This window comes from Acipenser ruthenus, chromosome 26 (assembly GCF_902713425.1).
Source record: "Acipenser ruthenus chromosome 26, fAciRut3.2 maternal haplotype, whole genome shotgun sequence".
Taxonomy (NCBI): Eukaryota; Metazoa; Chordata; class Actinopteri; order Acipenseriformes; family Acipenseridae; genus Acipenser; species Acipenser ruthenus.
Genome location: NC_081214.1, coordinates 12,060,390 through 12,084,503, shown reverse-complemented (window position 1 = coordinate 12,084,503; position 24,114 = coordinate 12,060,390). Strand labels below are relative to the sequence as shown.

The 24,114-nt window shown below is 39.0% G+C and overlaps 1 protein-coding gene across 4 annotated transcripts in view; it reads left to right on the top strand.

Moving 5' to 3' along the window:
• LOC117430902 (U2 snRNP-associated SURP motif-containing protein) overlaps positions 1-23,795 on the top strand; it is a 28,846-nt gene extending 5,051 nt beyond the window's left edge. For all 4 annotated transcript variants that reach the window (XM_059000876.1, XM_059000875.1, XM_059000874.1 and 1 more), the window contains exons 9-24: positions 448-659; positions 1,780-1,823; positions 3,052-3,156; positions 4,287-4,353; positions 4,740-4,912; positions 6,945-7,107; positions 7,605-7,684; positions 7,793-7,880; positions 8,327-8,455; positions 13,681-13,858; positions 15,837-15,938; positions 16,565-16,631; positions 17,201-17,354; positions 17,625-17,735; positions 19,512-19,777; positions 23,040-23,795. In XM_059000876.1, coding sequence (XP_058856859.1) covers positions 448-659; positions 1,780-1,823; positions 3,052-3,156; positions 4,287-4,353; positions 4,740-4,912; positions 6,945-7,107; positions 7,605-7,684; positions 7,793-7,880; positions 8,327-8,455; positions 13,681-13,858; positions 15,837-15,938; positions 16,565-16,631; positions 17,201-17,354; positions 17,625-17,735; positions 19,512-19,777; positions 23,040-23,166 — 2,066 coding nt within the window. In that variant the 3' untranslated portion in view covers positions 23,167-23,795. The remainder of the gene's footprint in view (positions 1-447; positions 660-1,779; positions 1,824-3,051; positions 3,157-4,286; positions 4,354-4,739; positions 4,913-6,944; positions 7,108-7,604; positions 7,685-7,792; positions 7,881-8,326; positions 8,456-13,680; positions 13,859-15,836; positions 15,939-16,564; positions 16,632-17,200; positions 17,355-17,624; positions 17,736-19,511; positions 19,778-23,039) is intronic.
• The last annotated feature ends 319 nt before the right edge of the window (positions 23,796-24,114 follow it).

The window sequence follows — 24,114 nt, the reverse complement described above, 5'->3', positions numbered from 1 at the left end:
ATTTCCGTATCTGAAGCCAAGAGACTAATGCATGCCTTTGTTTCATATGGAATTGATTATTGTAATGCACTTTATTTTGGTGTCCCAAAACGTGTGGTATCCCGCTTTCTTATCTTAGTGGGTTTTAATATAACTTTAAAATTGCTGTTTTTGTATTGTGTATACTGTTATTTAAATATGATTTTTAAATGGTCTGATTATGGCGTTTGTATGTGTGACTTTTTTTTCTGCTATGTACTGTACGGTGCTTTGCGATACTTTTGTATAAAAAGCATTATATAAATTCAATAAATAAATAAAAACAAGGTTTTGATGAAATGCTATGAGGGATAATAACCATCCAGCAGGTTTGTATGTGCTTGCATCCTTCACATGTTCTGCGTTTTATCAACAACATCTTCTGACTCAAAGAAACGTGGTTTTCATGTGTTGGTTTTATATTCACAGGCAAGGTGGTAATGGGCTTCGAAATGAAGCTGGGCTGGGGAAAGGCAGTCCGCATCCCCCCACACCCTTTGTACGTTCCTCCCGGTGTGCTGAAACTAACTACACCCCCCCCTCCATCTGGGTTACCCTTTAATGCACAGCCTCGAGAGAGGTTCAGAAATCAGGACGCGCCAAAACCACCCATTACTAGATCCAAGGAAGAATTTGACAAGGTAGTGTTTCCACGTTATGGGGGAAAGAGGTCTGTGCATGCCTTTTATCTAGAGCAGACTAGAACTCAACAGGACTTTTGGTAGGTTGATCTACTGCATTTTAGTAGGGTGCAGTTTATCACTTACTTTAGTGTGTTATTTTCTAATTAGAATTTGTGTATGCAAATCAGAAGAAATACATTCATTTTGCTGGAATAAATAATTATGGCTTCTGATTTTCGGTTTTAATCGATAAACCCGATAAAACACCCCCCAATACAAAAAATAATTAAATCGGTGGATAGCCTGTAAACACAGTAAAAACTGTGGAAATGGTTAATCTATTCACATTGACTTTACCCTTTTCATATTTAAAAAAATAAAACCAACTACAAAAATAATAATAAATATATTTCCCTGTGCTGCTGGGCAATGTCCCGCCTTCCTGACTTGTATCTATCATTGATTAGTTCTGAATACTTTAAACCCACCCCAACTACTGAGTGACAGCACATTCCTATATTTCTATTGGAGACTCCACTTGGGAGATTTAAAACGAGATTACAATCAGGATGGAGGCTTGTTGGCGGGATTTAAAACTGTGTTACAGTTAAGACACGAAGATTTAAAACAGAATTGTGGTGAAATGCATACACACAAAAACCCCAGAAGAATGTGCCTGTGACCATCGGGATTTTGTTGTAGAAGATAGCAAAGGAAAGAAGGTGCAACTTACTATACATATCTTGACACGCACACAAAAAAAACCGCTCAAGCATTTTGGAAAGTAACTGAAAACACTAATTTCATACATTATATCAAAAACGAAAGCCCCGAAAAAAATGATTTACATAAAACTCGCACCGAAAAATACAATTAATAAAACCTGAAAAACAGAAGCCCTAATTATAATATGTATGTAATGGAATTCGTACTAGCTACAGAAAACAGGTCGACGATTTTATTAGTTTCAAAAGATTATGATTGCAGTTTGTGAATGTTTTTTTTTTTTTTCTTGATGCTATATATATATATATATATATATATATATATATATATATATATATATATCCTGCAGTGTTTCACCTGTATATACTCACTTTCTTTATATTTTTACTATTTGATTTGACTTCACGTACAGACTCTGTCCGAAGCCGTAGTCAAAGTGGTTATCCCAACAGAAAGGTACACTTTCAATCCATTCTTACTACTACTGCTACTACGACTGACCAGCATTCTTGCAACACACAGTTTAGAAGGAAAAGATCCTGTATTCCAGGTTACGAGTCTAAACCAGGAAGCCCCCCAGTCCTACGAGCAATCTCAAGAAATCAGCAAAAAGCTGAGAGAGAAGGAAGGTATTGATTGCTAAATACATAGCCCTAAACCAGAAAACAATATATATATAAAAAAATATTCTTTTTTAGTTTTTAAATAAACATTATGAATTGGTTTTGCCCTATTGGCCTAAAGGCCCTTGAATTCCATGTGTAGTAGATGTAGTTCTAGTGTGTGTTAAAATAGTTAGCTGCTCTGTTGTTAAAGTGCACAGCTAGTCACTTCAGAGACTTCCAATGTCTTGCTCAGAGAATTGGGGACTCCTGCTATTCATAGTCATGAGTGTGGCTGGTCCTGGAGTAAAGTTCTGTGATAGCTGCAATGCTTCAAGGAACTCCTGAAAAAACATGTAGAATGACAACCATTGTGTGGGCCTGCCTAGCTCCTCGTGAATATATTCATTAAGTAAGCAGTATTTAGAATGTACTGCATGCAGGTAATGCTTGCCCTGCGGATTGTTTTAAGAACTACGTTCATCAGGTGTAATAAAAGAACAAATCATGAGATATGACACATTCTTGTAGAAGAAATGTGTAAAATGATGCAGTACGTTTTGGCTTATGCTTTCATGTGCTACACTTAGTTCTGGCTTGAAATACAAATGTTTCAGCTATAAACAGTAATAATTCTAGGATGTACTGATGGCTTTTCAGCATTAGTAACACGTATATATACATTTATGATTATTACCAGGGGACTGCAATAGCTTTATGTTAGTTAATTGTATTGATACATTTAAAAAGATATTAGAGCAGAACAAAGCCTGTAGTAGCTAATAGTAGTAAGCAATGTTCTTTTCATAAAAATAGTTCTACCTATCTTTGTAGTTTGTTGTTTTCTGTGGGATTAGATACAGTTTTTGGTTTTGGAAACACTGCATGACCCCCTGCAGCTCATGAACTGCACCAAACGAAGGGAGCCTCTGAAAAGCATTTCACTGTAGTGTTAGCTGGAGTATGTTGGCAGTGCGTGTAGCTTTTGCAGCCATTCAGTTTCACGAATTAGACATTTTCAAGGCCAGAAGACTCCTGCGATGAAAAGATGTGAATATGTCCTGTATTTTTTTTTTTAATAGGAACCTATTAGGGCTTATCCACAGAATGATTGAATTTGTGGTGCGTGAAGGACCCATGTTTGAAGCTATAATCATGAACAAGGAAAAGAGCAATCCAGACTTCAGGTAATCGCTGAGTAATGGTGCTTCTCTTTCAATGTGTTGGAATATGAACTGGGGGGGGGGGGGGGGGGCATGGCATACATCCCCATTGTTCTGATCTCTTCAAGGAGGATGGAAACCAGCAGGAAAGTTTTACCGAATGGCTCAGTCAGTCTATATGTTACACTGTTCACAGGATGAGTCAGTCAGTCTGTGTGTTACACTGTTCACAGGATGAGTCAGTCAGTCTATGTGTTACACTGTTCACAGGATGAGTCAGTCAGTCTATGTGTTACACTGTTCACAGGATGAGTCAGTCAGTCTATGTGTTACACTGTTCACAGGATGAGTCAGTCAGTCTATGTGTTACACTGTTCACAGGATGAGTCAGTCAGTCTGTGTGTTACACTGTTCACAGGATGAGTCAGTCAGTCTATGTGTTACACTGTTCACAGGATGAGTCAGTCAGTCTATGTGTTACACTGTTCACAGGATGAGTCAGTCAGTCTATGTGTTACACTGTTCACAGGATGAGTCAGTCAGTCTATGTGTTACACTGTTCACAGGATGAGTCAGTCAGTCTGTGTGTTACACTGTTCACAGGATGAGTCAGTCAGTCTGTGTGTTACACTGTTCACAGGATGAGTCAGTCAGTCTGTGTGTTACACTGTTCACAGGATGAGTCAGTCAGTCTGTGTGTTACACTGTTCACAGGATGTCAGTCAGTCTATGTTACACTGTTCACAGGATGAGTCAGTCAGTCTATGTGTTACACTGTTCACAGGATGAGTCAGTCAGTCTGTGTGTTACACTGTTCACAGGATGAGTCAGTCAGTCTGTGTGTTACACTGTTCACAGGATGAGTCAGTCAGTCTGTGTGTTACGCTGTTCACAGGATGAGTCAGTCAGTCTGTGTGTTACACTGTTCACAGGATGTCAGTCAGTCTATGTTACACTGTTCACAGGATGAGTCAGTCAGTCAGTCTATGTTACACTGTTCACAGGATGAGTCAAGTCAGTCTGTGTGTTACGCTGTTCACAGGATGAGTCAGTCTATAAGTTGGACTGGTCAGTGCGATGCAACAGTCTTGGACACGAAAGAAAAACAACCTGCCAATGAGAGTTTGTTAACCTTCGATATTTTATATTTTTAGATTCCTGTTTGAAAACAAGAGCCAGGAGCATGTGTATTACCGGTGGAAGCTTTTCTCAATTCTTCAGGTGAGAACTACAGTACAGATGTATAAAGACCAAAAAAAACTTGACATTAAATAATTATGTTCACACATTCCTAAATGCCTGTTACGAATTTTGTTGATGGTATGAAGAACACTGTCTAAAAAAACAATGAATGACTTTGCCAAATGGGATCGGTGGCTTCTTACAATTGTAAAATGTTCCATTATCTGTACATAAGTTAAAAAAAAAAAAAGAAAACTAAGCAAAATTGCATGAAATAACAGGTATTGCAGTAAATCCCTGTATTAGTTTCCCTGTTTCTTTTACTGTCAGCATTAGAACAGTATGTTCCAGGTTTGTTTGTTTGTTTGTTTGTTTATTTATTTATTTATTTATTTATTTATTTATTTATTTATTTATGGTGTCAGGGTGACCCACCGAATGAATGGAGAACGGCAGACTTCCGAATGTTTCGAGGAGGCTCTATATGGCGGCCTCCGCTTTTAAATCCTTATCTTCATGGAGAGGAGGAGGTGAAAGATGAGCCCACATCTCCTTCGCAGCAGGAGGAAGAGCTGAAAAAGGGTCAGCTAAAGGCAGAGTAAGTACTAGCTGATCTACAAGGACACTGTAGTCTTAGTCTTTTGGGTTTTATTTAGTCCATGAATTAAGAGTAATCTAATACCCCTTCTCCACTGGCACATCCGACCCGTGAGGGCTTGGTACGGTACGGGTACGGGTGCTTCTGCACTGGCACATCCGACCCGTGAGGGCTCGGTACGGTACGGGTACGGGTGCTTCTCCACTGGCACATCCGACCTGTGAGGGCTCGGTACGGTACAGGTACGGGTGCTTCTCCACTGGCACATCCGACCTGTGAGGGCTCGGTACGGTACGGGTACGGGTGCTTCTCCACTGGCACATCCGACCCGTGAGGGCTCGGTACGGTACGGGTGCTTCTCCACTGGCACATCCGACCCGTGAGGGCTCGGTACGGTACGGGTGCTTCTCCACTGGCACATCCGACCCGTGAGGGCTCGGTACGGTACGGGTACGGGTGCTTCTTCACTGGCACATCCAACCCGTGAGGGCTCGGTACGGTACGGGTACGGGTGCTTCTCCACTGGCACATCCGACCAGTGAGGGCTCGGTACGGTATGGTTACGGGTGCTCCTCCACTGGCACATCCGACCCGTGAGGGCTCGGTACGGTATGGTTACGGGTGCTCCTCCACTGGCACATCCGACCCGTGAGGGCTCGATACGGTACGGGTACGGGTGCTTCTCCACTGGCACATCCGACCAGTGAGGGCTCGGTACGGTATGGTTACGGGTGCTCCTCCACTGGCACATCCGACCCGTGAGGGCTCGGTACGGTATGGTTACGGGTGCTCCTCCACTGGCACATCCGACCCGTGAGGGCTCGGTACAGTACGGGTGCTTCTCCACTGGCACATCCGACCCGTGAGGGCTCGGTACGGTACGGGTATGGGTGCTTCTCCACTGGCTATTTGTTGAGCCAGGCGAGAACCAAACTGTGAAACTCCAGCCTCACAAGACATCTGAATGTCAGGCAGTACACTCAGAAAGACAAACAACAAACAACATGCCAGGCAGCGAGTGTAATGAGAGAAAAGCACAGCCTTGGGACGCTGTGGTAGTGCAGGCTCTAGTTTCTCTGTGGGCAGCTAGAAGTGTTCAGGAAGATCTGGAGTCGTGCGCCAGAAATGAGAAAGTTTATGCCCAAATTTCTGATGATTTGAAGCAAATGAACATAAACCGCGGGTATAGTACACTTAACTCACACTCAAAACCACACAATTGTACCAAATTTCTCACCCTTTATCTGTATTAATATAAAGAAAAACAAATGCGGAAAATGGAACAATTCTAAACTTATTTACAAAAATAGTCAAACAAAATACTGTACAGCTGTACCATGCATACGAGCATGCTTTTTTTTTTTTTAAGCACCCAAACAAAAAACAACTAGAAAAAAGACAACTGTCCTTAAACGGGATATTTTTGGCAAATCATATTTTTAAAACCTTCTTTTTTCCCCTTCAACAGAACTAATTGAACTTTTAGTAAGCCAATATAATCAGTAAGATTTGTGGATTACTGTATAAAGAAATTCCTAAATATATTTACAAAATAGCGTGATACAAGATAGAGCTGTACCGTTGGTCTATTAATTTTTGTTTGTGCATCTTTTGGCAAACTGAGTTAATAAATTGGAATATAACCCAGGCTCCCTTAACTGCACCGTGAGGGCTCGGTACGGACCCGGCGCGGCTCGGTTGTACAGTGGAAAAGAGGCATTAGATCTTGGTCCACATAGTGGCAAGCAGATTTTATTGGGGAAGTGTGTGTGTGTACCTCCACTGAAAAGCTTCATAGAATGCAATCCTCATCGCTTTAAGTGGAATGACACGTCATGCCGATTTGCAGCAGCTCTGACCAAGTTTGCTGAACCTGTGCATTGGCATTATCTCTTGGTGATTTAAGCCTTGGCAGGGGATATGTGTGGTTCTTATTACATCTCGATGGAAACATTTCATCACAGGACATTCTTTTTTAAGTGATTATTTTATATTTCCATGATTGTTAAATTGAGCCGTGGTTTTGTTTCAGACACAGAGATAAGCTTGAAAACCTATTGCGAGGGCTGAGCCCTCGTAAGGAGGACATAGGAGATGCCATGGTGTTCTGTTTGGAGAAGGCTGAGGCAGCGGAGGAGGTGGTGGGGTGCATTGCAGAATCACTGTCCATCTTACAGACCCCGCTGCAGAAAAAGGTAACTGTAAAGATGAGCTGAGCTTTGTTTGAGATTGCAGTTAGTAAGTACTGGTCAGGATGAGCTGAGCTTCGTTTGAGATTGCAGTTAGTACTGGTCAAGACGCATTGGGATCAGTACCAGCATCTTACTGGACTGGAATCTCTAGCTTCACAACACGTAGTGTGTTCTCTTCCAACAAGAATGCACTGCTGCATATTTCTGCTGTCTTCTATCAATGTGTACAGTACTCTTGCTATATTAAAGTACCTATACATTGACATAGGACAGGAACAATATGTGACGTTATATCATTATTTATATAATGTAATTCTGTATTTTTTTAAATATTTTTTTTAAATAAAGAAATACTCATTTATAAAATGGGATTAAACTGATGAACTGTGTTTTAGGAGTAAACATGATTCTTTACAACTGCACTACACAAGTACAGAAACCTCCCGGTATTTCACTTTCTCTCCCATTATAATTAACCCCTGTCTGTCTTCTTTATACAGATTGCAAGACTGTATTTGGTTTCAGACATTTTGTACAACTCTTGTGCCAAAGTTACAAATGCATCCTACTATAGAAAATAGTAAGTGTTTTTCTTCCTTCATAGTTCCATGTAGGCATGATTTGCAAAGCTTTGCTTTTATACATTTGTGTTAACTGTGGATAAAAAAAAAATTCTGTTTCTTTTCAGCTTTGAGGTAAAACTCCCTCAAATGTTCGATGATATTGGCGAGGCATACAAAAACATACAGGCAAGACTTCAAGCAGAACAGTTCAAGGTAAACGTAAAGAATATTGCCTCTTGTAGCAAGACTTTCCTCAGATCTTTAACTTGGATGTACACAGGTAGTAGTCTTTTAACAATACAGCACCAACAGAAGCTTTTTCTTCCCTCGTATCGGGTTTAATACATTATAATACCAGTGTGATTGATATTTCCCTATCTCTATATTACGGGTCCCCTTTTTATTGTGCTGAGAATTGTTTGTTGCTTCAATTCTTTTATGTTTTTTCAAGATATGTAAATGTTTAAAATACAATACTTCTAGATAAGCGGCTCGATCCTGGTTTCTTTGCTGTAGGTCACATGGTCTGATTGGAGGTTGAACATCATGAAGTTATCAGAAGAAAAGGAGATATCATTGCTTGTGCTAACAATGGAGTGTAATGTTTCGGTTGAAATTCCTAACCAAAAGCCTTTTTTTTTTTTTTTTTTTTTTTTTAGCAAAAGGTGATGGCTTGTTTCAGAGCGTGGGAGGACTGGGCTGTCTATCCAGAGCCTTATCTTATTCAGTTACAGAATATTTTCCTGGGACTAGTGAAGACTGGAGAAGAGATAGTGGAAAGATCTATGGTATGTCCGTCCTACACACATGATGAGTCATCATATTCCTCAGATTGTGCCTGTTTTTTGACACTCTGCCAAAACCATGACATATAGGTCAAATCTGTTTATGAAAACTGACACATAATCGAGGAGTGTTATAAACCTTCTTAGGCAGTTCTAGCTCAGACAGAACCCATTTTTGAGCCATCTCAACTCAAGAGGTCCAGAAACACAGATCTTGTTCAATGCACTGATACCACTTTTGTGTTAATGTGTAAAACTCTAGTTATTGTCATTTCTTTAAGAACCAACTTTCTGTTTATTAACCCTTTGCGGTCCTATGTCGGATTGGCATATCTCATGAATACAGATAGCCCCAGCATCACATAGATAACACGGACATAAACAAACAAGATAGCTGCTTCTGCATCCAGCGCTCAAAGAATATCACAGACATTTGCAAAGCTTCTTTTAGATGTTCTAGTAATAAAATAATGACTTGGATCGCATTATTGAGGAGTTTGGTGATAAAAACGAGTGATCAGGAGATGATTTATCGGTATGCACTACTATCAAAAGGTATGTGAAAAAAACAGCGAACGAGGGGTGGGGCGGGGCTGGAGATGCAGTACTGAGTGTCCTGTTGATATGCAGTGCCTTTTAAACCTGTTTTACTGTGAAATAATACTTTTAAACGGCACGTCTAAAATAAACTGCGCTTGTGAAAATAAATTGAACCTGATGCGCCTGAGATGCGCTGAATAAATGGACTGCAAAGGGTTAAATATGAATTCCAGGTAAGTTACATAAAGAGCAGCCTATATATTTTTATTTTACCACATTGCCAATGACTTGCCCATCCTAGTAGGATGTATTGGGACCTGGTCTGTCCCCAAAACACTGAAAATAATCTTTACTGGGGGTTGAGCTTTTTCAAAATGTATAAATATAAAAATTAGGGTTGTCAATTAATCGCAGTTAACTTCTTAAGATACATTTTTTATTTTACATTTTTATTAGATACATTTTTTTAATCTCTTGTCCTCTTGGCATACCGTTATTCATTTCCTGTTGTACCATTTTTATACACTCGAGTGCATGCCAGGATTGAGTGCAGTCATCGTTTGAATATAAAATTAGTCACTGTACCGCATTATGTAGAAAAGCACTCAACCTGAAGGACTTGTGAATGGGAAGCTTATTTAAAAAAATAAAAATAAAGTGCAAGGTCATTGGATACAAAGAGGGTTACTTGTATCTACTGTCAAAGTGAGCTCCAGTATTACAGAAGTGCATTTAGTCTGCTGTAGCACCTGCGTGCTAAACATGGTTTCATTTCTCAAAATAGTAGTTCTCCTGCTACAGTCAACAACAAATGAAACCTGTCACTTTTGACATTGTACTCTTAGAAATTCTTGATGACTGCAAGCCCATGAATCAAGCTAAGTACTGTACTATAACCAGTGCTGTTGAAAAGTGGATAGCTGCCGACTACAGACCCTTTAACACTGTAGCTTTGTTTTATTTCAATAAACAATATTATGTACAATTATGGAGGATATAACTGTTACTCATGAATGTTTTGTTTTACTTAGGCAATTTCAAGTTATTAATAAAAAATTATTTAAAATTATTACTAGTACATGAAATTTAGCAGGTATCATCCCGTGTAGATTACAGTTCAGATGCAAAAAATAAATTGCAATCCTGTGTCGACCAAGATGGCGGCCTGATGCATTTTTTTGGAAAAACCTTTCACCATATTCTTAGGAACCGGTGAACCGATTGATCTGAATCTTCACATATGTCATCAGCAGCCAAACCTGCTTCAAGTTTGCAGGAGTTGCTGTGATACATTTTACTATCAAAATGGCTGCCACCAAATTCGCCAAAACGCGCCCAAACATCAAACTGCTTCTGTTTGCAAACCGTTTAACCAACTAACTCCTAACTTGGCAGACATCATCTGGGGACAATGGAATTCAAATATGGCAAAATGGTGTTCTTACGTAAAACAAGAAGACGGCCAGACCTACGTTTTCTTCTTAAATTTAAAACCGCTTCAGTTGAGAATTTTTATTTGATTAACACCAAAGCTGACAAGCATCATCCCTGGTATTTGTGCATAAACCAATATGGCCACATGACGCATTTCTTTAAAAACCTTTCTAAATATTTAGTCAAATGTAAAACTAGCTTATAACTCCTTACAGTGCACATAGGTTATGGTTACTATACAACACATTTAGGAACCTATGTATGCTCTATTCAAAAATTACCTTGATTGTGACCTTTGACCTCTCCTTAAGGTTAAATGTAAAATCAGCTTAACTCCTTACAGTGTGTAGCTAGGGTCATGATTATTATGGTGTTTAAAGTTATAAAACATTGTGAGATAATGAACTAATGCAGTATTTTGAATTGAAACTGCTCCATAAAACTGAATGTTGCTGACACCTGCTACAGCTTGCCAAAATTTCCAACTGGTACTGAGCTTGGAAGCTGTAAAATTGCTTGGCTGGTTGGTGTTGTTGTTGTTTATAGCATCAGTAATAAAACAAACTTGAGTTGGATGCAGTAATATATTAATTAAATATGCAATGAAAACCAAGGTCAACTGAGATTACAATTTGTAATCTTAAGATTAATCGCTTGACAGCCCTAATTTATATCCAGTAGTCTCCGGCTAAGAGAACACCCTTTGGGAAATAAGCGAAGTGTTCTCTAAGACGGTGTTGACCACCAGATACAATATGAATTAATAAATAAATATGTATTCCTTGACATGACGCACCTGCATCAACATATGAAGTTAATAGAATTAAGAGAAAAGCAATAGGCAACTGTATGTTAATAAACTATAATAATAATAAAGTAAGAGACATACTAATGTTAATAAATTGTCAAACTAAATTAACACAGCACCCGTACACACGTTAAATGCAGCAGCAGATCTAGATTAATTATGAATACATGTACAGGAGCAGTATTCAAGACATGCGCAAAATTATTTAACAGAATGTGAAGCAATTCACCAGAACGGGAAACACCAAATTGCTCAGCGACTTGTGTCGGATTCACGTTTTTTTTCGAGAGCTCGAACAATTTCCAACGTTTTGTAGCAAGAGAAACAGCACCGCATTTTGTCGTTTGTTTACGTGCCATTTTGTTGCGATGAGGTGCATTTGTGGAAATCAGAATACAAAACGAGGCCAACCAATAAACATTCTTGTTAGAATGTGGTATGCGTACCAAAACTTGATCTGTGCAATGTCAGAAAGAAGTACACTGTCAGATTTTGGTATAGGTGCAATCGGTTGCGATCTGATGGGTGTTTTCCTATTGTCAACATCATTTTTTTGCAAACTTAAACTGAAAACAGACAATCAATTCCTCTAAAAAGAAAAAACAATTCACGAGAAGTCCACTGCAAAGTTGCACAAGTAAAAAAAAAAAAAATGTACAAGACCCAATGTACTGCATATAATAAATATTCGTATACTAGTTTCATAATGGTGGAAAAATATAATAAATTACATAAAAAATTATGTAAAAGACAGAACAGCATAACGTACCAGATATGAATGGGCGCTTCCCTGCTTTCTTAACGGAAGTCGTTTAGGCATGCACGAGCAAGCGCAATGCGCTGAGTACCACTTAACGTGTACCTGAAAATAACACTTCACAGGTAAAAAATTAAAGTTACTTTTACCTCTGAGTATAGCATCTACTTTGACTTCAATTCAGGTAAAATCTGCCAGTCTGATTTAGACATTGCCGGAACTGTGTATATAGTGTGTTCTTAAATAGTACATTTAGTATTATTTTTATTATTTGTTTTGCAAAACAGAAACGTTATGTTTCACATCCATTGCATTTGCACTTTTATTAAGTCTGTAATACAGTGATGCATTTAAAAGGTTGTGCTTCAGTTCATTTGATTTTAGATAATGTATGTTTTCTCTTTTTACACAAACACATTATGTTTATGTATTTCCCCATTGTGTAGGTTCATAATGGAATAAAAAAATGAAGTTCACACAGACAGATTTCTAGATTGACGCTGCTTAGCATATTGTTAATGTGTTTTTCCTGTATCCATAATCATTTTCATTTTGGTAAATGAAGTGGTATTAAGTTATTCAGTCATTCCTGTCATATCAGTCTAATATATGCCTGTTTGAAGGTAGGCAGGTTTCAATTCGAGACTTTAGTGCCTAGTTTTACACTGAATTTGCCAGGTGAATTCATTGACGTTGCTTGCAAACAGTGATGGCGTGTGCTGGGAATGAGTGGAGATTAGAAGCAAAGCACAGAATATATTTAATCACACAATGACTTTCTGATATGAATTAAAAAGCTCTAAAAGTATGATTATAACTTAAATGATTCTTTTTTCATTTATTTTTGTTTTCAGTAAACTCAGAATTATTAAGGTGACCAGTGTTTTATTGTTTTCAGTGCAAAGAAATCAATTATATTTCAGACTTTCAGGGAGGTCAGCAAAATCAAGTTACGTATTATTCAAGAATGCGGTTTTAGAAATATATTTCTACAATGCTTAAAAAACATAGAACACAGTTTAAAGTAGTAAAGAGAGAGGCTTTTAAAAGCCGAATAAAGGCACTCCTCGACTCACGACGCTTCGACTTACGACACATGGCACTTACAACTGTTTTGCATTATTACCCTGCTTTGACATTACAATGTCGATACAGCATTTACGACACGGCGAGACACGAGCCATGCGTCATGTGCACACGCTCGGTGTCTGAACCGCAGTACCTGTCGTGGGCGCCCTGACTCAGTCAGTCTGCGATATTTGCAGATGGGTTTGTGTGGGAGTGTGTTTACCAGTTGGATTTGTTGTTATGATTGGCTGCAAAGACAACAGGCTAACCAGTGATTGGATAATGTTTTGTTGAGTGGGTTTTTATTGTGCACAGTTTCTTAGTAACTGTAATATTACTTGTGTAATAGAAAATAAAAAAGGACTCGTCGTTAATATCTCCGTCGAGTCCGAGTCTTTTGCTCTGTGACTCGAGTCCGAGTCATGAAAAATGCGTATAGACACACACATGTTTGAAAGGAGGCATAACTGCAGTATACAAACATTTTAATTTAATTATTTATTTCTTAATGTTTCAGACAAAGCCCTTCTTCAGCTATGTAGAAAGAAAAGTAACCACAGTGCAGTAAACTTGTTATTTTTCAAGAATCTCACCGCATGCTGACTGTGCTGATGGTTTCAGACTCCTGATTTGGATGGTGCTCCTCTGGAAGACGTGGACGGGGTTCCTCTGGAGAACGTAGACGGCTCTCCACTGCGGGGAATGCCGTGGGACGCAACCTCCCTGGACGGAGCCCCAGTCGATGACATCGACGGAGTTCCACTCACCTCCGCTATTGACGACATCGATGGGATGCCTTGTATGTTAAACCTTTTAAATACTGCCTGAACATGAAATAGAATGGGCCTTATTTTCAAAACGTTTCCTTTAATTAACCTAATGTTACACAGTGAGATACAAAACACCTGAAGAGTGCTGAAAAGAATTTGAAAGATATGACTTAATTGTTTGGTTTAGTTGTGTAAAATTAACAACAACTTTCAAAAAACTGGATTTAATTAAAGACTGGAGTAAACTCTTTGAAAATATGGCCCGATATTTATCACACACTGTTCTTGTATTAAAAAGCAAAAGTAACTTCATTTTGGTAGTTTTGGGTGAGATACTACAATATAGCTCTGCACAGCATGTTGTGAGCCAGAGGAACTTCACTGTCGATCCAGTTTTAAAATGTGCTCCCAGTCATATAAAAACCTAGGTCTAAATGTGAAACAAAACAACCTTTGCATTGGAGTAAAGCTTAAAGAGTAAGTATAGGGGTTCTGAAAAATACAGCGTTACACGTCCTACAACTGTTTAAATAACACATGTGATTTCTTTTCATTGTTAACATCCTGACAACTTATACACGTATAACTTTAAAGTCTGTTTCAAAGCTCTTTTCACAATGTCCATTCTAGTGCACTAATAGTGTAAGGGTTATTGCCCACATTGTGAAAAAGGTAACACATTAATAACGATCCATGATGTGGTACAGAACAGAAAAGCTGGAGCACTTGTTATGTGTTTTTTTTTTCTGTTTTTTTTTTCTTAATCGCTCTTCCTGCAGTGATTTTAGAGAACTGGTTTTAAACCCCAGTCCTGGGACCCACTGTGTCTGCTGGTTTTTATTTAAAGTTACTTACAAAATGTTATAGCTAACTTGCATAACAATCTGCAAGAGCTGAAAACAATTAAAAATGTTTAATTAAGCACAGTAAGCACAGTAAGTAAGCACAGTTTAAGTAAGCACAGTTAAGCATCAGTTCAATTAAGGGTCTAGTTAAGTGATTGAGAGCTCAGTTGGAATGAAAACCAGCAGACGCAGTGAGTCCTCAGGACCGGAGTTGAAAACCACTGATTTAAAGGACAGATCTCAAACCCCAGTGCGCTAGAGCGGCCATTTTGAAAATAGACTCTAAAGTTATAAGTGTAAAAAGTTGTCTGGATGTTAAACAATGAAAAGAAATTACAGGTACATTATTTATTTAGTAGCAACACGTGGGGGATGTGGAACACTATTTTTTGGAACCTCGCTACTTACTCGATTAACTCAAACCCCATATGTTTAAATGTTAAATTAAAAATATGTAACTCATGGGGGCTCCCGAGTGGTGCATCCGGTAAAGGTGCTCTGATGTTCCCTGTAGCCTGGAGGTCACTGGTTTGAGTCCAGGCTATTCCACTGCCGATCGTGGACGGGAGTTACCAGGGGGCGGCGCACAATTGGCCGAGTGCCGCCCGGGTGTGGAGGGTCGGCCAGGGTGTCCTTGGCTAACCATGCACCAGCGACCCCTGTAGACTGGCCAGGCGCCAGCGGACCTGCCTGTAAGTTGCACTGAGCTGCGTGGTCTTCCATCGCTGTAGCTCTGAGGTGGCTGCATGGCGGGCCTGCAGAGTGAAAAGAAGTGGATGGCTGACGGCACGCTTTTTGGAGGACACGTGCGTCAGTCTTCGTCTCTCCTGAGTCAGCGCGGGAGTGGCAACAGTGAGCTGGGTTGAAATAAAAAAAAAATTGAGCTTTCCAAATTGGGGAGACAATGAGAAAAAAATAATTACCGATTCCAAATAAATAAAAAAAAAATGTAACTCATATTTGAGTTTGATTTGGTGGTTTTAGTTCATGGTTTTAATATTCAAAAGCCATGGCGCATAGGCTCTGGGTGTATAGATTTCTCTTCATGTCTAACACCTTCAAAAACACCTGTATTCATTTGATATTTATAGAGCCGTTATGATTCATGAAATATTCAATATGCCCTACAGTAAACCCCCAATTGTTTATTTGTGCATTTCAGTAAATGACGCAGTTTGCACTAAAGAGAAAAGCTCTCTTCCACTTGCCAAGGTAGCTCTGTCGAAGTGGGAGGTGATTGACGACTCCGAGGTCATAGCACATGGTAATGTGGAAACTGTTTCGTCGTTGTGAATGCTGGGTTCTGAGGGGCGGGTTACACAAGGACGTCACAAGTGCATGTCTGATTTTTAAAAAATGCTCATGTTTCTTGGTCTGTTGTTGCTGCCTTCCATCAGGTAGTGTCTTTAGCCAACTAAACTATTTCACTTGCCAATAATCGTAGTTTGTTTTATGTTCTTCTTTCTAGAAAACGTAATGAATTATTACTTTGATTGTAGAACACACTGTATTCTTTTAGGGTAGAATGGGCAACTTCAGCTTACTGCTCTTGTTCTGTGATTTAAATACACTCAGCAACCTGATCTGAATTAAAGGGATCACAGTTTAACACAAATGCAGCTCTTAAGTAGAGAACTGTCTTCTCGGCAAAGGACACTGAATTGTTGTTGTTTTTTTGTTTTAGTTTGTTTGTTTTAGATACATTTGTATCTTAAAATATTAAGTGTGTCTAAAAATTCAATTTTGAGCTAATCAAACTGTGCATTTCCAATTGATGATGCAGGTTAGAGCAGTGTGGAAATATACAGTGGCATGGTGTATGGAGAGGGTGCAATCATGACACAGCTTCCTGTGTGTTTGATGGTCTGTGTTTTTGTATTTGTTAAACAGCAAGTACAGAATCAAAATGGGACCTGCTTGATAATCAAGATTCAGAAGAAGAATCGAAAAATCTCATGTAAGCCTTGTTTTTTTATGCTTTCATGTCTATAGTTAGGTAGATAGATATGGGGGGCGGCACATTGCTGTTGCCGAGAGCACATTGCTGTTGACTGTCTATAGTTAGATAGGTTACTAACTCTGAGAGCACATTGCTGTTGACTCTGTCTACAGTTAGATAGGTTACTAACTGAGAGCACATTGCTGTTGACTCTGTCTATAGTTAGATAGATTATTAACTCTGAGAGCACATTGCTGTTGACTCTGTCTATAGTTAGATAGATTACTGACTCTGAGAGCACATTGCCACCTTGGGACTGTCCAACGACGTAATCACGTTCCCACAGGTAACCTACACCATGGTTTCCCCTAAAGGTCTTTTAGAAGTCACTTTAATTGCTAATACACTTAAGTGGTGCTCAATTCAAAACCACTGGACATTTCTAAACACATTTTTCTTAGCCTTGAGATAGCAAGTTCTGTGCATTGCTTGATGATGGTGGTGGGGCAAAAAACCTATTCATATGTTTAAAATGTAAAGACACAGCCCATGCATGTTACCTGTGTGTCTGCCCCGGTGCTATGCAGAGAGGAGGTGAAGGAGGAGGCGGAGGTGTCCGAAGAGGACAGCAGTGACTCGGAGCCCTCCACTCCACAGAAAGACGAGCTGCCTGACACCAAGCCCCCACAGAGCCTCTTCGACTTGTCTGAGGGGAAGAGGGCCAAACTACGAGAACTCGAGGCAAGCACTTTTACTTCTCATCCAACATCTCGGGAAAGCAACTTACCCCCCCCCGTTTATGAATAAGATGATGTTTTGTAGATGGTTTTCAGTTTAAGTAGCTTGTAGCCCACTAACAAGAAGACAGCTGCATACAAAGCAAAAAAATGTCAAGTCACAACAAAAGGGAAATAAATGGTTGTTAGTGGTCAATACTGTTCCATGTGTGGTTTAAAGAATAGAAAAGGTATCTAACATTTACTTAACTAATGGAGTGTTCTTTTTTTACAGTTAAAAGTTGTGAAGTTCCAAGATGAACTTGAGTCAGGAAAAAGACCCAGGAAATCAGGCATGACGGTTCAGCAGCAGGTGGAGCATTACAGGAATAAACTCTTACAGAAGGTATGCCGTTTCTTACTGTGCGGAGCTCCATTCATGGCTGCAGCAAATATGTGTACATTCGTCAAATATAGATCTAGTTAGTTTTGCTTACAGATGCACTATTTCTGTGGTTTTCTTTATCGATTAGTGATGTTTACAGTAAGGGTGGTGGTGTGTTTATCATTCTGATAACATATTTACAAACGTATGCCATCTTTATTCCTTGACTTAAGCAAGAAGAAACTAAATCCAGTAGTGGAATGTTATGGCTAATGCCTTTATCAAGGAACTTTTATCTACTTGTCTGCTCCACATTGTTTAAAGCAGTGGTTCTCAAACAGTGGTCCGTGGACCGGCTCCCTTCAAGCGGTCCATGGAAAGGTTACATAATTACGGAAAAGAAGTGGCAGCATAGTTTATAGATCCATTGCAAACCTCAAATTTGAGACCTTATAAACTCAGCTACAGATGGAGATATTCTCCATGTAGGCATTTTCTTCCTACAAGTTAAAGGAAAAGGTCTTAAGATCTCTGTCATATGTAGTTTTGGAGTGTTTAAAATGTATTCTTTACTAGGACGTTTTCGGGTATTGCGCTCATGTGCACTCAACACAGCAGCTTGTAAAGTAAGGGATAACACGACAGGGCGTGCGTTGTGTTGCATGAACATGCAGCTGTAGTTGGAGGCACAAAACAAAGCTGTGTCTTCAACCAGCAAAGCTGTATGTTAATGCAACACAACTGACAAGCCCTGGGGTGTTGTTATGCCGATTTATAAAACGGATGCAGTAAAAAAAAATGGTTTGATTTTCCAAAAAAACAAACAAACAAGTTTATTATATATCATTCCGCTTTGGTGAAAACAAGTTTAATTTGTAAACCATTAAACTGGAGGTTTTCAATGTTTCCATTTATTGTAATTCATTAAAATGAATGAAGCCTCCGTGCTGGTCTCAATTGCTCCGTAAACAGAGCTGACATAACCTGCAATGTTAGCTTTGTTAGTGACCAAGCATTTTAAAATGCCAGTCATGTATTTTTGTTCATAATGAAAAGATACAGAAAAGGAAGCAAAGACAAAGTTCACTATCCATGCATTACTACCGCTGACCTGGAGAAAAAGTACATTATTGGCATTTTTAAATGCTTGCACTAACAGGCTATCATTGCAGTTTATATCAGCATTGTTTACAGAGCGATTGAGACGAACAGCACAGAGGCTAACATAACAAATTAGAGTATTGACCAGCCAAATTACACACTGAAGCATAGCGTTATCGTAACAGACCGTTTACATTTTCAAGACAAACTGTTTTGAAGTCGATTACCATTTATTTGTTTTATCAAATCAATAAAAACACCAGCTGCTCAAGAATTTGTTTTCTTCGATTTCTAAGTTGTTGACTTGTTAAGCCTTTCTCTTGCTTTTTTTTTTCTTTTAAACGGAGGTCAATTAATCAATTAAAAAATAAAACAGTTTTTTTCCCCCTCTTGGTAAATTAGTGTTAATGAAAAGTAAACTAGAACCGTTCTTTAAAACTCCAATCTTAAAATAACTTTGCTCACAGAAACAGGCCAACCCATCGCATTAAAACAAATAAAGGTAAGTTTACAATTATTTTTAGTATAATAGCGATTTTTTCAATGTGCTTATTTTTCAGTCAGCTATACTGTTTATTGCGTGGTCTGCCGAGATCCAAAAAAAATTCAGATGGTCCGCGAACAAAAAAGTTTGAGAACCACTGGTTTAAAGTTAAGGATTTGGTTTTCTTTCTAAGACTTTATATTTTCTTCCAGGAGTGTGAAAAAGATGAGCAGGAAAGGAGAGAAAAGACATCCCAGAAGTCAAAAGACAGAAACAAGAAAGAAGAGAAGAAAGACAAAGAGCGCCTGGAAGAAAGGAGCAAAAACAAGGAGAAGGACAGGAGGCGGAGTAAAGAGTCTAATCACGAGCGAGAAAGGAACAGGGGGAGAAGCCGAGATAAAGAACGGGAGAAAGAGGATGACAAGATGAGGGATCGGTCAGACAGACAGCGAGGAGGCAGCTACTCGTCACCTGCAAAGTAAGAAACCCCAAAAATACCAGAGAACCCAGCTTAATGTGTGTCTAAATATGAAAATACCAGAGAACCTGGCTTAATGTGTGTCTAAATATGAAAATACCAGAGAACCTTAGCTTCATGTGTGTCTAAATATGACAATATCAGAGAACCTTAGCTTCATGTGTCTAAATATGAAAATACCAGAGAACCCCAGCTTCATGTGTGTCTAAATATGAAAATACCAGAGAACCCCAGCTTCATGTGTGTCTAAATATGAAAATACCAGAGAACCCCAGCTTCATGTGTGTCTAAATATGACAATATCAGAGAACCTTAGCTTCATGTGTCTAAATATGAAAATACCAGAGAACCCCAGCTTCATGTGTCTAAATATGAAAATACCAGAGAACCCCAGCTTCATGTGTGTCTAAATATGAAAATACCAGAGAACCCCAGCTTCATGTGTGTCTAAATATGACAATATCAGAGAACCTTAGCTTAATGTGTGTCTAAATATGAAAATACTAGAGAACCCCAGCTTCATGTGTCTAAATATGAAAATACCAGAGAACCCCAGCTTCATGTGTGTCTAAATATGAAAATACCAGAGAACCCGGCTTAATGTGTGTCTAAATATGAAAATACCAGAGAACCCCAGCTTCATGTGTGTCTAAATATGAAAATACCAGAGAACCCCAGCTTCATGTGTGTCTAAATATGAAAATACCAGAGAACCCGGCTTAATGTGTGTCTAATTATGAAAATACCAGAGAACCCCAGCTTCATGTGTGTCTAAATATGACAATATCAGAGAACCTTAGCTTCATGTGTCTAAATATGAAAATACCAGAGAACCCCAGCTTCATGTGTGTCTAAATATGACAATATCAGAGAACCTTAGCTTCATGTGTGTCTAAATATGAAAATACTAGAGAACCCCAGCTTCATGTGTCTAAATATGAAAATACCAGAGAACCCCAGCTTAATGTGTGTCTAAATATGAAAATACCAGAGAACCCGGCTTAATGTGTGTCTAAATATGAAAATACCAGAGAACCCCAGCTTCATGTGTGTCTAAATATGACAATATCAGAGAACCTTAGCTTCATGTGTGTCTAAATATGAAAATACTAGAGAACCCCAGCTTCATGTGTCTAAATATGAAAATACCAGAGAACCCCAGCTTAATGTGTGTCTAAATATGAAAATACCAGAGAACCCGGCTTAATGTGTGTCTAAATATGAAAATACCAGAGAACCCCAGCTTCATGTGTGTCTAAATATGAAAATACCAGAGAACCCGGCTTAATGTGTGTCTAAATATGAAAATACCAGAGAACCCCAGCTTCATGTGTGTCTAAATATGAAAATACCAGAGAACCCCAGCTTCATGTGTGTCTAAATATGAAAATACCAGAGAACCCCAGCTTCATGTGTGTCTAAATATGAAAATACCAGAGAACCCCAGCTTCATGTGTGTCTAAATATGAAAATACCAGAGAACCCGGCTTAATGTGTGTCTAAATATGAAAATACCAGAGAACCCCAGCTTCATGTGTGTCTAAATATGAAAATACCAGAGAACCCCAGCTTCATGTGTGTCTAAATATGAAAATACCAGAGAACCCGGCTTAATGTGTGTCTAAATATGAAAATACCAGAGAACCCCAGCTTCATGTGTGTCTAAATATGACAATATCAGAGAACCTTAGCTTCATGTGTCTAAATATGAAAATACCAGAGAACCCCAGCTTCATGTGTGTCTAAATATGACAATATCAGAGAACCTTAGCTTAATGTGTGTCTAAATATGAAAATACTAGAGAACCCCAGCTTCATGTGTGTCTAAATATGAAAATACCAGAGAACCCCAGCTTCATGTGTGTCTAAATATGAAAATACCAGAGAACCCCAGCTTCATGTGTGTCTAAATATGACAATATCAGAGAACCTTAGCTTAATGTGTCTAAATATGAAAATACCAGAGAACCCCAGCTTCATGTGTCTAAATATGAAAATACCAGAGAACCCCAGCTTCATGTGTCTAAATATGAAAATACCAGAGAACCCCAGCTTCATGTGTGTCTAAATATGACAATATCAGAGAACCTTAGCTTAATGTGTGTCTAAATATGAAAATACTAGAGAACCCCAGCTTCATGTGTCTAAATATGAAAATACCAGAGAACCCCAGCTTCATGTGTGTCTAAATATGAAAATACCAGAGAACCCCAGCTTCATGTGTGTCTAAATATGACAATATCAGAGAACCTTAGCTTCATGTGTGTCTAAATATGAAAATACTAGAGAACCCCAGCTTCATGTGTCTAAATATGAAAATACCAGAGAACCCCAGCTTCATGTGTGTCTAAATATGAAAATACCAGAGAACCCCAGCTTAATGTGTGTCTAAATATGAAAATACCAGAGAACCCGGCTTAATGTGTGTCTAAATATGAAAATACCAGAGAACCCCAGCTTCATGTGTGTCTAAATATGAAAATACCAGAGAACCCCAGCTTCATGTGTGTCTAAATATGACAATATCAGAGAACCTTAGCTTCATGTGTGTCTAAATATGAAAATACTAGAGAACCCCAGCTTCATGTGTATAAATATGAAAATACCAGAGAACCCCAGCTTCATGTGTGTCTAAATATGAAAATACCAGTGAACCCCAGCTTAATGTGTGTCTAAATATGAAAATACCAGAGAACCCGGCTTAATGTGTGTCTAAATATGAAAATACCAGAGAACCCCAGCTTCATGTGTGTCTAAATATGACAATACCAGAGAACCCCAGCTTCATGTGTGTCTAAATATGACAATACCAGAGAACCCCAGCTTCATGTGTGTCTAAATATGAAAATACCAGAGAACCCCAGCTTAATGTGTGTCTAAATATGAAAATACCAGAGAACCCCAGCTTCATGTGTGTCTAAATATGAAAATACCAGAGAACCCCAGCTTCATGTGTGTCTAAATATTATTATTGTATTACAGCTTGTTGCTGCTGATCTCCACTTAGATGTTTAATATAAATTCTAACCCTCCTAATTTAATAATAATTCCACAAGAGGGAACATAAGTTGTATGGGTAGTGCTTGTATTAGACAGCTGAGTTGTAATAGGTCCTCTCTCTCTCTCTCTCTCTCTCTCTCTCTCTCTCTCTCTCTCTCTCTCTCTCTCTCTCTCTCTCTCTCTCTCTCTCTCTCTCTCTCTCTCTCTCTCTCTCTCTCTCTCTCTCTCTCTCTCTCTCTCTCTCTCTCTCTCCTCCTAATAGAACAAAGTCAAGGTCACCTAAAAAGTCCAAGCGGTCCCGCTCCCCGTCTCCTGGCAGAAGGTCGTGGAGGTCAAGCTCACGATCACCTCACCGCTCCCACAAAAAATCAAAGAAGAGTAAGCACTGACCAGCAGTGATGTACATGCACTGAGAAGAGTAAGCACTGGCCAGCAGTGATGTACAGGAACGGCTTTTCCACTTGCTTCAGTGACTGGAAAACCAGCCATTTTATACATGTAAGATTTATTTCTTGTTGTTCTCCAAGAAAATGATTGATTTTCATACCTTAACTGATTCAAGTCAAGCTTTTGGTACGTTTTGTAATTCAGTTTGGGGCATCGATTGTAAAAAACGATTTTTCTTTTCTGTCAAAAACCTTGCTGGCTGTTTTAAGAAGAATGTTTCAGTAACATTTCAGAATAAATGTGTCTTCATGAAGCCTGGTAACAGGAAATAGGCTTGAACTGCACATACCGCTCCCATCGTCCCAGGTGTGCTCCGCATTAACTCGGAGGAATCGCACTTCCAAACCCAATCAGAAGTGGCGGATTTCTTTTTTATGAAAGGACACAGTATGTGGGGTTTCATAAATAACAAGCATATGCCCATATCTGACACCCTACTCCCAATTTGAAAGTTTTATTTTGTTTTGTTCTTTTTAAAAAAGGAAACAAAATGGGTTGTCTTGGATTCATCTTTGTTCTGCCATTTGTTTCTTATTAATGTGCTTGTCCAAATAAACATGTTCCCTTATCAGTCTGTCTCCCTTTTGTACCTCAAAATGAACTCTGAATGACCTTAATCTTAAAGCATGGCAAACCAAGATTAGGAAATTTTCTGATCTGTTTGTTCTCACAAAGTGATCACTTGTGCTTTTATTGTTGTGCTCAAGGTTTTTTTTTGCTTCTTGGTACCTAATCACTTCATGTGCTGTAGGTCATGAGTCCGATTTATAGTTAGACCTCTGGAGTAAGACTGGTGTACATCACAGGAAGGGACTTGGTAGCAGGAGAATCATTGTGTTCCTTAGCATTGTATTGACCTTCCAAACAAGTTCATGTTAGCAGAGATGATG